The sequence below is a fragment of the Diabrotica virgifera genome, chromosome 1, assembly GCF_917563875.1.
Source record: "Diabrotica virgifera virgifera chromosome 1, PGI_DIABVI_V3a".
NCBI lineage: Eukaryota > Metazoa > Arthropoda > Insecta > Coleoptera > Chrysomelidae > Diabrotica > Diabrotica virgifera.
Window position 1 is genome coordinate 316,938,610 of NC_065443.1, and position 13,828 is coordinate 316,952,437.

The 13,828-nt window shown below is 31.9% G+C and overlaps 1 protein-coding gene across 1 annotated transcript in view; it reads left to right on the forward strand.

The window, feature by feature from the left end:
* The first annotated feature begins 3,401 nt into the window (after positions 1 to 3,401).
* Positions 3,402 to 13,828, forward strand: part of LOC126879271 (cyclin-A2-like) — a 132,600-nt gene continuing 122,173 nt past the window's right edge. Inside the window, exons 1-2 of the mRNA XM_050642347.1 lie at positions 3,402 to 3,877; positions 4,234 to 4,350. Of these exons, the coding sequence (XP_050498304.1) occupies positions 3,626 to 3,877; positions 4,234 to 4,350 (369 nt within the window). The 5' untranslated portion in view covers positions 3,402 to 3,625. The remainder of the gene's footprint in view (positions 3,878 to 4,233; positions 4,351 to 13,828) is intronic.

The window sequence follows — 13,828 nt, forward strand, 5'->3', positions numbered from 1 at the left end:
ATTTCTTGTTTGCGATTAACTAGGTACATAAACAAGTATGTTGTAAATTGTTGAAATTCCATACACGCTAAATAAAAAAAATACTTTCATTGACCGGTCGCTGTGGAATTTCCATTCAAATACTACATTCTTTAGAATTCCATGCACTATAACATGAAATTTAGATTTTGAGTTTTGCCAACAAATATGAAACATCTGAAATATGCCAAAAAGCGCTGAATTTAAACTTTCACTTTACAAGCGATATCACGTCACGGGAAACGCTTCCACGAATACGGCATTGGGTAAAATTTGTAGCTGAAGTTGTGTAGTTTCGAAAATCGTACTTGTACAATCAATAAGAAGCAGTAATAAACGTTTTATATAGTTTTTAGTACGAATTCACGAGTTGAAGAATACAATTTTTATCAAGTAAAATTTAATAAAAAATCTTGGTCTTGGTAAAAGGTATATTATTTTAAAAAGCCCTATAGGGCTACAAACATCGAACAGAACGTTTTCGCTCTAAAAAGAGCATCATCAGTGGTGCAAGAACATGGTGAGCCAACCAAAAAATACGAAGGTCAAAGCCTTTCAAAAATGGACTAAAAGTCACATCAAAATGCTAACATAGCAAATTCCAAAGGATGGATATAATCCCTAAGGATATGGCCCTAGGATAACATATGACTCCCACACGTTGTAAGTGGGTCAAAGGTAACAAATTAGGTCATTATGTTACAAGAGCTGACAGGCAACTAGTTGCCTGTCAGCTCTTGTAACATAATGACCTAATTTGTTACCTTTGACCCACTTACAACGTGTGGGAGTCATATGTTATCCTAGGGCCATATCCTTAGGGATTATATCCATCCTTTGGAATTTGCTATGTTAGCATTTTGATGTGACTTTTAGTCCATTTTTGAAAGGCTTTGACCTTCGTATTTTTTGGTTGGCTCACCATGTTCTTGCACCACTGATGATGCTCTTTTTAGAGCGAAAACGTTCTGTTCGATGTTTGTAGCCCTATAGGGCTTTTTAAAATAATATACCTTTTACCAAGACCAAGATTTTTTATTAAATTTTACTTGTAATTAATGGTATACAGCCAGCTACAGGAAATTCTTCCTAGTGGACAATTTTTATCGTTGAGTTGATACAAATTTTATTTAAGAAATTGATTTCGCGCTTAACTGACGCTCAAAATCACCGGTTCCTTCAAGCGTTGCTTATGCGAGAACGCTTCATTTTACAGAAAAAGCGCTTATATACATTTTTGTTCAAAATTATCTCAGCTACATTTCTTATTTGAAAACATTTTTTTCTACGGTGTACAGATTCTTGGTAAATCGATGTTTTCCCACCCTTCGATGGGAGGTTTTAGAGGGAAGCCTGGGGGTAGGAGTGGCTTATTGTTTTACATATTTTTTGGGGTCCCAATATTGACATTCACATCAAAATTCAGCTTACTCGTATTCTTTTTTCGAATTTTCGAATTTGATTTTCGAATGCGCGTTTAAGAGGAAACAGTAGCGATCAAAACAGGTAGCGAAAACGCGTTCCAAGATTACGGCTGTAATTTTGAATATTTTTTCGAGATATTTGGCACACGTATTCGTAATATAATAAAGAATGGCGGTACAGAGCCCAATTTGAAAAATATATTAATATGTGGAAATTACTCTGCAATTAAGTACAACATTAAAAAAACGAGCCTGTACCGCCATTAAGAAGAACAAAAAAATACACTTTCTTCAAATAAATTTTTTTATCCGATGCCTAGATTTTGTGTAATTTTAGAACTACTTACTAATGAAATAAAAAATTTTAGTAATTCCAAAATGACACAAAATCTAGGCATCGGATAAAAAAGTCTATTTGAAGAAAGTCTATTTTTTTGTTCTTCTTAATGGCGGTACAGGCTCGTTTTTTTTAATATTGTATTTAATTACAGAGTAATTTCCACATAATAATATATTTTTCAAATTGGGCTCTGTACCGCCATTCTTTATTATATTACGAATACGTGTGCCAAACATCTCGAAAAAATATTCAAAATTACAGCCGCAATCTTGGAACGCGTTTTTGCTACCTGTTGATCGCTCCTGTTTACTCTTAAAATGCTAAAGTGGTATAATAGAGGAATAAAAATAGATGGGGAAATGCTCAATCATCTGCTATTTGCCGACGATATAGTACTTATTACCGAAGATCTGGATGAAGCACAACAAATGCTACAAGAATTAGAAAACATATCTTCAACAATAGGTCTAAAAATGAACATCAGTAAGACCAAGTTTATGACAAATTTAGTTCCCAGCGAACACCTAACCATCCAAAATCAAGTGGTAGAATTGACAGAAAAGTACATATATATCTCGGTCATGAAATCAGAATAAGCCAGGATAACCAGACCTCTGAATTTCAACGACGAATAACAATTGCTTGGGCGGCCTATGGTTCACTAAAAGACATCTTTAAGAGCAACATCTCGATAGGATAGCTACGAAACGAAAGACATTTGACCAATGCGTTCTTCTTATTATGACATACGGAGGAGAAACTCTCACGCTCACAAAAACAACAGCACTAAAAATGCGAGTGGCACAAAGGCGCACAAAGATCGATTCTCGGCGTGACAAAAAAAAAGACAAAATAAGGAACCAAGACCTAAGCACAGTATAAAGAGGGACAGCGCAATGTTCCCAGTCGCTTTTGCCCCGCTCTCGCATTGCTAGTCGCATAGAAACGTACGGGTTTTAACAGGGAAAACCCGCATCCACCACTGGTGAATTACTAATTGCGTAATGCCGGTATTACTTCTTGAGATCAAAGTGCCGACATATGGAAGAGGTTTTACTGTCTCTCTTTATACTGTGACCTAAGGAAAAGAACAGGTATTAATGATGTCGTCGAACGTACTGGCAAGCTGAAATGGAATTGAGCAGCTCACATAGCGAGTCTAAAAGACTCAAGATGGACCAGAAAACTAATTGACTGGTGTCCAAGAGAAGACAAACGCAACAGAGGACGACTACCAACACGCTGGATGGACGACAAGACGCACAGAATCGTGGAGAGTGGCAAAAAATAGGAGAGACATACGTCCAACAGTGGACAGAAGAGGTTTCATGATGATGATGATGTAATATTTTTAAGGTTTAATGACATTTTAATTCCTGACGACTGGACTATTATATAGGTATTCTTCACAATCACCTATTCACGCGCAATCACCTATATCACCTGTCTCTGTCACTTATACGGTGTTTACCTAATTCTAATACTATTGGAGGTTTAAAAATCGTAATAATGATATTTCATTACCTTTAAAGTTTGAACAGAAATTTTAATTATCAAATGCTTATAAATCATTTTACTTTTTTTTGTTTACAATATAAAGTATCTACTTTTGAAAAAGAATATGTCTAGTTTGTCAACTAATGAGACAAAAAACTAATAATTAGAGGAACAGAAAAACGATTGAACGTTAAACTTCAACTCAAACTTGACAGTCTCAGGTGTATACACGTTTTTAAAAACCGATTTATTTCACTTTTTATACTCAAATCCTTACCTCCCTGTGATACATTTTACAATTTTAACGAAAAATACAGGTTTTACTTAATTATTAACAAATTTTAACATGGCGGCGTTTCAAATTCATGAAGATATTGAAAATATAGGTGCTAGAACCAAAAAAATCTTGGGTATGAAGATACCAATAAGGAAGGAAGTTGGAAATAACTACCAAAGGATTCCGGTCAAGCAGTATTTCACCAAGAAGCATGAAGAAAACAAGGTGCAGAAGAAGAGCTTCTTTAACAATAGGGTACCACTACAACCACCAAAGGCACAGAATATTTTGTTGGACGTTTCTTTGGAAAAAAATAAAGAGGTAAGTCAGTTAGTAATTTGTTTGAATTTACTTGTACTTATCTCTCTTCTATAGTAGCCTTCTCTGGCCCAGTCCTGGACATAGGCCTTCCATATTCGCCTATCTTGAGCTATCTGAGCCAGTTTCTTCCTGCCTTTCCTTTAATATCATCGATCCAACTTTTCTGCGGTTTCCTATGTCTCGTTTAAATGCTCTTGGTCGCCATTTTATTATTTCCTTTGCCCACTTCTCTTCACTTTCTCTTGCCACATGTTCTGTCCATTTCCATTAAGATTTTGCGATAGCTTCAATACCATCTTTTACTTTGTTTCTTTTATCTTGGCCTATTCTAATTTGCTTCGTTTTTGGTACTACAGGAAGAAGATATCGATGGATCATTTCTAATTATCGAGAAAGAAAACAAGATAGAGACCGTGAAAGAAGAGAAGGATCCTTTTCCTGTAAGTCTGCTCCACAACAATGAGTATAGAGAGGTAAGTGACAGAGAAATAAATTTTAATTCAAAAAATTGGTTTTGTCTCCATATTCATAGTCATTTTTGTAGACGATTAAGTTGTTTAATTTTAAAACTAAACAGGTTTAAAAAGGTTTGTCTTTATTGATATATTACAGGGGTTAAATTTCAATCCAAATAAAAATGATTTTGAATATTTTTCAAACGTGAACAATACGCTTTTTAGGTTCTGTTAGACATTTTAACCAGTGGCGTGCTAAACTTAGGGATTCATTTTTATTTTTTATATTTTCCGTTCATTTTTAAATAAAAAAGAATGTGTGTGTACTTTGTACGCACGTAAGAAGTTATACTTCTATTATAATATAATTTCAACGAAATAAATATACCTACTTAACAGTTACAATACAAAAAATTAACAATAATTACCATTAATGAACCAAAACTTAACAATGCCAAATATTAAAAAAACAAAAAAGAAAAAAGTATGGCACCACCAAGACCATCAAGGCACATACTATTAACGTGTCAGACATACATATTTACACATCACGGTGACAAGTGAAATATAAAAATAGATGTTTTATTATTTTACGCCCAAGGAAGACAAATCCAAAGACACAAAATTATAATAAAAAACCTTTTAAACCATATTTTTCAAATTGCGCAAGTTGTATTATTAATATTAATGTTAACAAATGAAATATAAATATTCTGACGTTTCACAATTTGACAATATCATAACAAAATTTGATCTACTATTTTTAAAACACTTTCCAGTGTAAGATTCTTTAGCTTTGAATAAGCGAGATCGTAGATCGTCCCGGTTGATTGTTGTTATCCACAGTTCTCTACGCCTTCGAGCTAATAGGTTTTTTATCAGTAATTTTGCGGCACTCATACTAGTCACAGTTTGATGGGCTTTCACATTGACATGCAACAATCATCTCTTCTATGTTAATAAGTCCAAAAATATAATATGAAAACTATTTAAAAAGGCAGTATAACCATTAACTAACTTTTTGTTTGTTGTTTCTCTTCCTACAAATTTTAAAACGCAACAACCATACACCATACATAACCAAACCACAGTCCCACAGCTGTGATACAGCTGCCATATTGGATAATTTTTGTCATGTCATTTGAACATCCAATCAGAACAAAGTTGTAATGCGACTGCGCCGGGATCAAAGGTTTTAATCCTATTAAAATTCACCCTCATATGCGCGTAAAGAAGTATAACTTCAAAAAATAATAATCTTTTATGGAACTCAAATAAACGATTTGGTCGAAATTTGTGACCAAATAAAAGCCTGCGAATATAAGTTCATTTTCAAATTAGGTATGATTTGTATTGATATTTGCTCGTGAGATAATGAGGATAAAAATGATATGTAATAATGATTAAGCGACAATAATTAAACAGTAAAAACCATTTATGTTGTTAATTTCTAAGTGTAGTTGCGCAATTTTGAATCTTTGCTATAATATTCTTTAATTAAATATATATATTACGCGCATGCACGCCAATGGTGAAAATAAAATTATTAATATGTAAAAGAATGCACAATAACTACCTCTTAAAACCCACCAAATTTCATTTGCATATCTTAACCGGTATTCAAGCAATAAATAAATCGTCAGTTTGTAAGAAAAATTTCAACACTTCTTCAAATTTAATTTCTTTTTATGCAGAATTACCCATTAAAGTTTGTCGCACACTCTTTATTGATGAAAAACATGACTAGTTGTTAAAGTACGTAACTTTTTATTGTTCAACATAAGGGCTTAAATAAAAAAAAAACAGAATCACTTAAATCGTACAACAGGTTTAGGAAATTCGAGACACCAAAATGACACATTTTTAAGGTGGTGCGATAATTTCTTCGAGTATGTAGTACCTATATAATATTTTGTCATTTTTCTGTCTTCCTGGTCTAAATGCCGCTTTGTCTTCTAGTCCAGAAAGCCACTGCGCATCCTCTAGGAAAAATATTCCGATTCTTATTTTCTGCACAATCTTACTCAAAAAGGACCCCTTTTATTTAACAAATTTACATGTTGCCAGGACCAAAAGTGGGTCAAAAATTTTTGAAGATATTCTTCTTTAGCGGCGAATCGATTGAGGGTAAAATTTGATTGATCCGCGCGCATGCGCACACCGACAGTATGGTATTAGTCGTTATGCGGGCTCTGATTGGGTGTTGAAATTTTGAAATGATCTGTCAATAATTGTTCAATATGGAGGTTATCGGTAAACAAAAATATTGTATAATATTAGTTTTTATTGATGTGTGGACAGAAATAAAATCAAATTTATAATTATAGTGACTTTTTAAATAGTTTTGAAAAGCCGCAGGTACGTAATTCTAAATGTTTCAGTTGGAAATACCTAATAGTTTCAATACCTATCTATTTGGAAAATGTAAACAAAATAATGTAGTTACCTATTAGTAGGCATTGCTTTAATTTACATAATCTGATTACGAACAAACTTTCTACAAATCTTTCATCTCATATATCGTTTTCTTACTCTATATTTTGTTGTATTTTATTTCGACAAAATCAAACTAATAATTTTATTGAATTCATATAAATTTATGGTGTAAACGTTTAGTTTGTGTATATTCCCACATGACGTATACGAGAATGTGGTGCAGTTTGAAATGCCGTCAACTTTCGTACGGCGCGGTAGAGGTGAAGTGGGTTCAAGCCCCAAGCAAGTTATTATTTTTTTTATAGATTTTATGATTGTAAGTATATTATTATATAATTTTTGAAGATATTCTTCTTTTTTGAAAGTGGTAGATAAGAAAGTTAGTTTGATTTTTAAATAAAATAAGTACAAATAACCTTTTAAGTATATTTACTTCGTTTAAATTACCTATTATATAATAGAAGAATATCTTCTTACGTGCGTACAAAGTACACACACATTCTTTTTTTAAACGTTTTTTTTTGTTTTTTCCTAAAATTGTTTTTTTGCATGGAACAAAGCTTTTTTAGGTTTTTTGGATCATTACAAACAGAAAAGGTCTTTAGTGACTTTTCTTTAAAGTTGATAGTTTTTGACATATAAGCGATTAAAAATTGAAAAATTGCGAAATCGGCCATTTTTAACCTTCAAAAACTATGTGAAAAACTTAAAATTTGAATGTTGCCAAGGTAGGTAAATATTCTTTAAACATCGATTGATGAAATCCCGAAGAGTTTTTGCAATACCGTATTCAAAACTCCTTTGTTTTTTAATTTCTAATCACGCGTGCGCGACACTATTTTCCACCGTTGCATGTGTTTACAGTATGATGCGAATGAAAGGAATAAATTCGTTATTTCGTAAGCCGGCGAGTTTAAGGAAAAAACCCGAGACAGGTCGATTTTTTATTTTAAGTTATGATATTGTGGCATATATGGTATACTAGTGACGTCATCCGTCTGGGCGTGATGACGTAATCGATGACTTTTTTAAATGGAAATAGAGGTCGTGTAGTAGCTCATTTGAAAGTTTCTTCAATTCTCTATTTAGTAATGTAAACATTTACGTAATTATTTATACAGGGTGTCCAAAAATTTTTTATTAAATTAAATTATTTGACAAAAAAAAATAAGTAGAAGGACACCCTGTATAAATAATTATATAAATGTTTATATTACTGAATAGAGAATTAAAGAACCTTTCAAATGAGCTAGCACACGACTCCTATTCTCATTTAAAAAATCATCGATTACGTCATCACGCCCAGATGGATGACGTCACTAGTATACCATATAGCCACAATATCATAACTTAAAAATAAAAAAGAATGTGTGTAGGTACTTTGTACGCACGTAAGAAGTTATACTTCTATTATATGATTGCAACGAAATCAATATACTTTAAACAGTTTCTCTACTACTTTTCAAACATTTTTATTAAAACAATACCGAAAATTAAAAAAATAAAAGAATAAAACACACACAAACACATTGAAAAATGCCACAAATGATTTCTGAACAATAATTTTTGACAACAATTTTAATTAAATACATATTTTCTGAAAAACATTATATAATAAAATACTTACAATCATAAAATGTATAAAAAAACTAAAAAAATAATAACTTGCATTGGGGCTCGAACCCGCTTCCCGTCTATCCCGCCGATCGAAAGTCAAAGCGAATTCCCACTGCGCCACCTTCGCGTATACGTCATGTGGGAATATACACAAACTGAACGTTTACACCATAAACTTTTTGACATTTTGTTTATTTATATGAATTTAATCAAATTATTAGTTTGATTTTTGTCGAATTAAAATACAACAAAATATAGAGTAAGAAAACGATATATTAGATGAAGATTTGTAGAAATATTGTTCGTAATCAGATTATGTAAATTAAAGCATTGCCTACTAATAGGTAAAAGTACATTATTTTTTATTGGAATACAACTGAAACATTTAGAATTACGTAATACCTGTGGCTTTTCAAAACTATTTAAAAAGTCACTACAATTATAAATTTGATTTTATTTCTGTCCTCACAGCAATAAAAACTAATATAATATACAACATTTTTGTTTACCGATAACCTCCATATTGAACAATTATTGACAGATCATTTCAACACCCAATCACAGCCCGTATAACGACTAATACCACACTGTCGGTGTACGCATGCGCCCAGTAAAATAAAAATTCACTCCCAATCCCGCCTAAAGAAGTATAACTTCAAAAATCGACCTGTTTCGGGATTTTTCCTTAAAGTTGCCGGTTTACGAAATAACGAATTTATTCCTTTTATTGCACCATACTGTCGGTGGAAAATAGTGTCGCGCACGCGTGATTAGAAATTAAAAAACAAAGGAGTTTTGAATACTGTATTGCAAAAAACTCTTCAGGATTTCATCAATCGATATTTAAAGAATATCTACCTACCTTGGCAACATTCAAATTTTCAGTTTTTCACATAGTTTTTGAACAGAAAACTGTTTGGAATGATCCAAAAAACCTAAAAAACTTTGTTCCATGCAAAAAAATAATTTTAGGAAAAAAACAAAAAAAAAAAAACGTTTAAAAAATTTTTGACCCACTTTTGGTCCTGGCAACATGCAAATTTGTTAAAAGGGGTCCTTTTTGAGTAAGATTGTGCAAAAAATCCGAATCGGAATATTTTTCCTAGCGGATGCGCAGTGGCTTTCTGGACTATTCCCCCAATTCTATTTCTACTTTTTGCCTTAGTCTCTTCTCTATTACTTTCGTATATGTTTTAAAGCATACCGATGACAGACATATATAGTATTTTTACTACAAAGGCGATATCACGTAGGTCAAAATTTTTGACGTAAGAGAACTGTCAAAACATTAGAATGTGACTTTTCATTATTGCCATGTTTATTATAAACATGGCAATTATAAACATGGCAATAAAGAAAAGTCACATTCTAATGTTTTGACAGTTCTCTTACGTCAAAAATTTTAACCTACGTAATATCGCTTTTGTAGTAAAAATACTATAGCTCTATAGTTATTGCAGTTTACGTATTCTCCTGTTTGTATATCGTCAAGAAGATGTTGTTATGCCAGTCTTTAGGAATTGTTTGTTCTCCCACGCCTCTATATATATTTTCTATAGCCAGTTTATTCCTTTTTCTCCCATGTATTTTACCATTTCCGGTTCTTGGCTGTTTTTATGTTTGACAGTCCTTCTATTATTTCTTCTCTACTTATTTGCTCTAGCTCTATGTTTTCTTCGCCTTCCTTTATTATTTTGGTACCAAATTTTTCTTATAATATTCTTTTCATACCCTAGCTATTTGTTCTGGGTTTATTTGGATTTTCATTGATGAATCTTTTACTGCGTTTATTACCTTTAGTTTTCCTCATTTCATGTGCCGTATTGTCGTCCAAATGTTTCTATTGCTTGTTACATATCCTTTTTGTAATTCTTTACCGCTTGTGTGACTGTCTTTTCTACCAGTCGTCTCTGCCTCTGCCTGTAATATTTTTCTTTATCTTCGTCTAATCCCGTTTTCAATTTTCTTCTTACACCATTTTCTTCTTTTTTATTTCTGCCTTCACTTCTGTATTCCACCATCCTGTCCATTTTAATTGTTGATTACATTTTTGATTCCACACACTTAAGGTGCTGTTTTCTTTAACATTAATTTCACTGTAAGTATTCAGTACATGATCCAGTACATCAACATTTGAAAATTGTCAAGTTTTGTGATAGATTTTTTTTTGTGCAAAAATATTTTTCACCAAATGAACTCATAACGCTGATCATTTATTCTCTCTATCGAATAATTGGAGATATTTCAAACGGGGTTTTTTACAAATATAAATAGGTCTGGATCCCGCGTATGAAAAAAAAGTTGATTAATAGCAAGCTGAAAATTTGTTAATAGCTTAATGGTGTCTAGTCAGACAAATTTTAATATATAGGAACACTGGAACAGGGGAAGTTTTAATTGTGGAACAGGTTAAAAATTTGGAACGGTCAGACCACGAAAACGTCACACGTATTTTGTCGGGCAGAACATCCCATTGATTTGTTACCATTTCATTAAACTCTCATGCAAAAATCAGGCTGCTATTTATCACCAAATGGGAATTATAATGAGTGGAACACGTAGAATATGTCAATTGACAGGAATTATGACAGGTGATAAATAGCAGTCTGATTTTTGCATGAGAGTTTAATGAAAGGGTAACAAATCAATTGGAAGTTCTGTCGGACAAAATAAATGTTTTCGTGGTGTGACCGTTCCAAATTTTTAACCTGTTCCACTATTAAAATTTGACCTGTTCCAGTGTTCCCATATATAAAAGTTTGTCCGACTAGACACCCTTAAGCTATTAACAAATTTTCAGCTTGCTGTTAATCAACTTTTTTTTCATACGCGTGATCCAGACCTAAAATTTTATGGTGTTGCTAATAAACAATGAATCAATTGGATTAACATAAACAAGCAAATAGAATTAATCCATTATAAACAATTGATCTGATATAAAGTATGATAATTAATGAAATTAGTTCAAATTCAGTGATATACGAAAAATTGTTTTAGTTATATTATAATTACAGAGTCGCTATAATTAGAATGTTGTTAATTAGAATATTGTTTGTGCCATTTGCAATGTTTGAGGGTATTTTGTATTCCAACCAACATTATTTATTTGTCGAATTATTTAAACCCCTTAATGCATATTTTTTTATACTTGTTACAAAAATTAATAGATCGTTGAGTACATTGAGTATATTTGTTCTATCTATTGGGTAGGCTTGTCCGTACTTCCAAAATGAGTCTATTTAGTGCGGCAGATTGGTGCAAATATTATAAGAATTGTGCATTTAATGATAGAAGCATATAATTTGGACCACATATACTACATATGTAAAGGTTTAAAATTAGATACGAGGCCATCTCAGATTTTACCTTTTACAAAAATGGCGGGCATTCAAAATGGCGACGAAAAATATGTGACTAATAGCACGATAACTTTTGAATGAAAAGTCCGACTTCAACCAAGTTTGGTTTACCAGAAGTTGTGTTTTTCCTGATTTTGTTTTGTAAAAATATGTTGTTTATTTTTTCAATTCTTTCACCCTGTATATATTATTTTTTCAAAAAGGTAATACCGGCGTTGAAAAGAGCATAAAAATATTTTTTAGGAAATATTTTGAACTCTTTAGTTATATTAATTACCATTTAATAAATGCATAACGTATCTTCACATATAGGTACCTATGTGCGGTAGATTCGTGCAAATAATAATATATAGTCCATTCTTTCACGGTTTTTGCTCTAAATTTTAAAGAACCGCTTGGATTGACATGAAATTTGGCATACGTATAGCTTACATGTCGAAGAAAAAAAGTGATATTGTGCCGATGTGTGCTTTTGCCCTAGGGGTGACTTTCACCCCCTCTTGGGGGTGAAAAAATATATGTCCAAAATAAGTCCGGAAATGGGTAAACTGAACAATTTTAAGTAACTTTTGTTCTATAGAGCTTTTTCGTCAAGTCAACACTTTTCGAGATATTTGCGAGTGAATATGTTCATTTTTTTAACAAAATAACCACATTTTTAGACGGTTTTTCGCAAATAACTCAAAAAGTAAGTATTTTGTGAAAAAAACGTTCTTAGCAAAAATATAGCCTATAAAAAAGTAAAAAAATGGAGTACGCGTTGGTTCTCTGGATCTCGTAGAACCAGAGTTATAGCCAATGAAAAATAGATTCATATTCACCAAATTTCAAATAGAATATTTCGACGTAAAATATTCAAAAAATTAAGCACTTTTTGGGAAAAATCCATTATAACTTTTTTAAAGTGTTTAAAAAAATTTTTAAAAATTTAAATTTTGAAAAAGATGCTTTTTTTCAAAATAACTTAAAACTTGTTAGAGATACCAAAAATCTCGAAAAACAAAAAAGTCAGATTTGCTTTTCTGAATATCATGTATTTTTTTTGTTTTTCTGTTAGACAAAAATTTATTGAGGTTTGGTGTTTCTAAATTTGCATACATTCGTGATCAGTGACTCGTTCAACCCCTTTTAAATACAGCACTTTCAATAATAAGGACTTTGAACCGATGAAACTTACAGATCATATAAACAATATATACACGAGTCAAGAAATTTGTGAAGTCAAGAAATTTGTGAGTCAAGAAATTTGTGAAGAAATGAACGATTAAGTTCATTTAAGATACTAATTAGGGGGTGATTTTCTCGATTTTTTTACCAAAACTAAAAGGGACTAACTTTATTTTGAGCGTAACTTGTTTAATTTTGATACTAGAATTTTTTTCCATAAAACAAAAATGAAGCTTTTATTAAACACTTTAAATAAGTTGTAATGAGTTTTCCCCGAAATGTGCTTCATTTTTGGTTATTTCACGTTAAAATATTCTATTTGGAATTTGACGAATATGAACCAATATTTCATTAGCTATAACTCTGCTTGTACTAGGTGTAGAGCCGTGATATATACACCATTCTTTTAAATTTTTTACAGGCTATATTTTTGCTAAGAATGTTTTTTCGACAAAATGCTTATGAGTTATTTGCGAAAAACCGTCTAAAAGCGTGGTTATTTTGTTGAAAAAATGAACATATTCACTGCCAAATAACTCGAAAAGTATTGACTTAGTGAAAAAACTCTATAGAACAAAAGTTACTTAAAATTAGCCAGTTTATCGATTTCCTGACTTTCTTTGGACGAATATTTTTTCACCTCCAAGAGGGGGTGAAAACCACCCCCAGGGCAAAAGTACATATCGGCACAATATCACTTTTTTTCTTTGACTTGTTAGCTAGGTGTATGCCAAATTTCATGTCAATCCAAGCGGTTCTTTAAAATTTAGAGGTTTTGCAATATTTTACCGTTAATGAATGGACTAATAAGAAATATTGTGCATTTAATGGTAGAAGCATATAATTTAGACCACACATATTACACATACAAAGATTCAAATTTAGATATGAGGCCATTCAAAATGAATGGCGGGCAT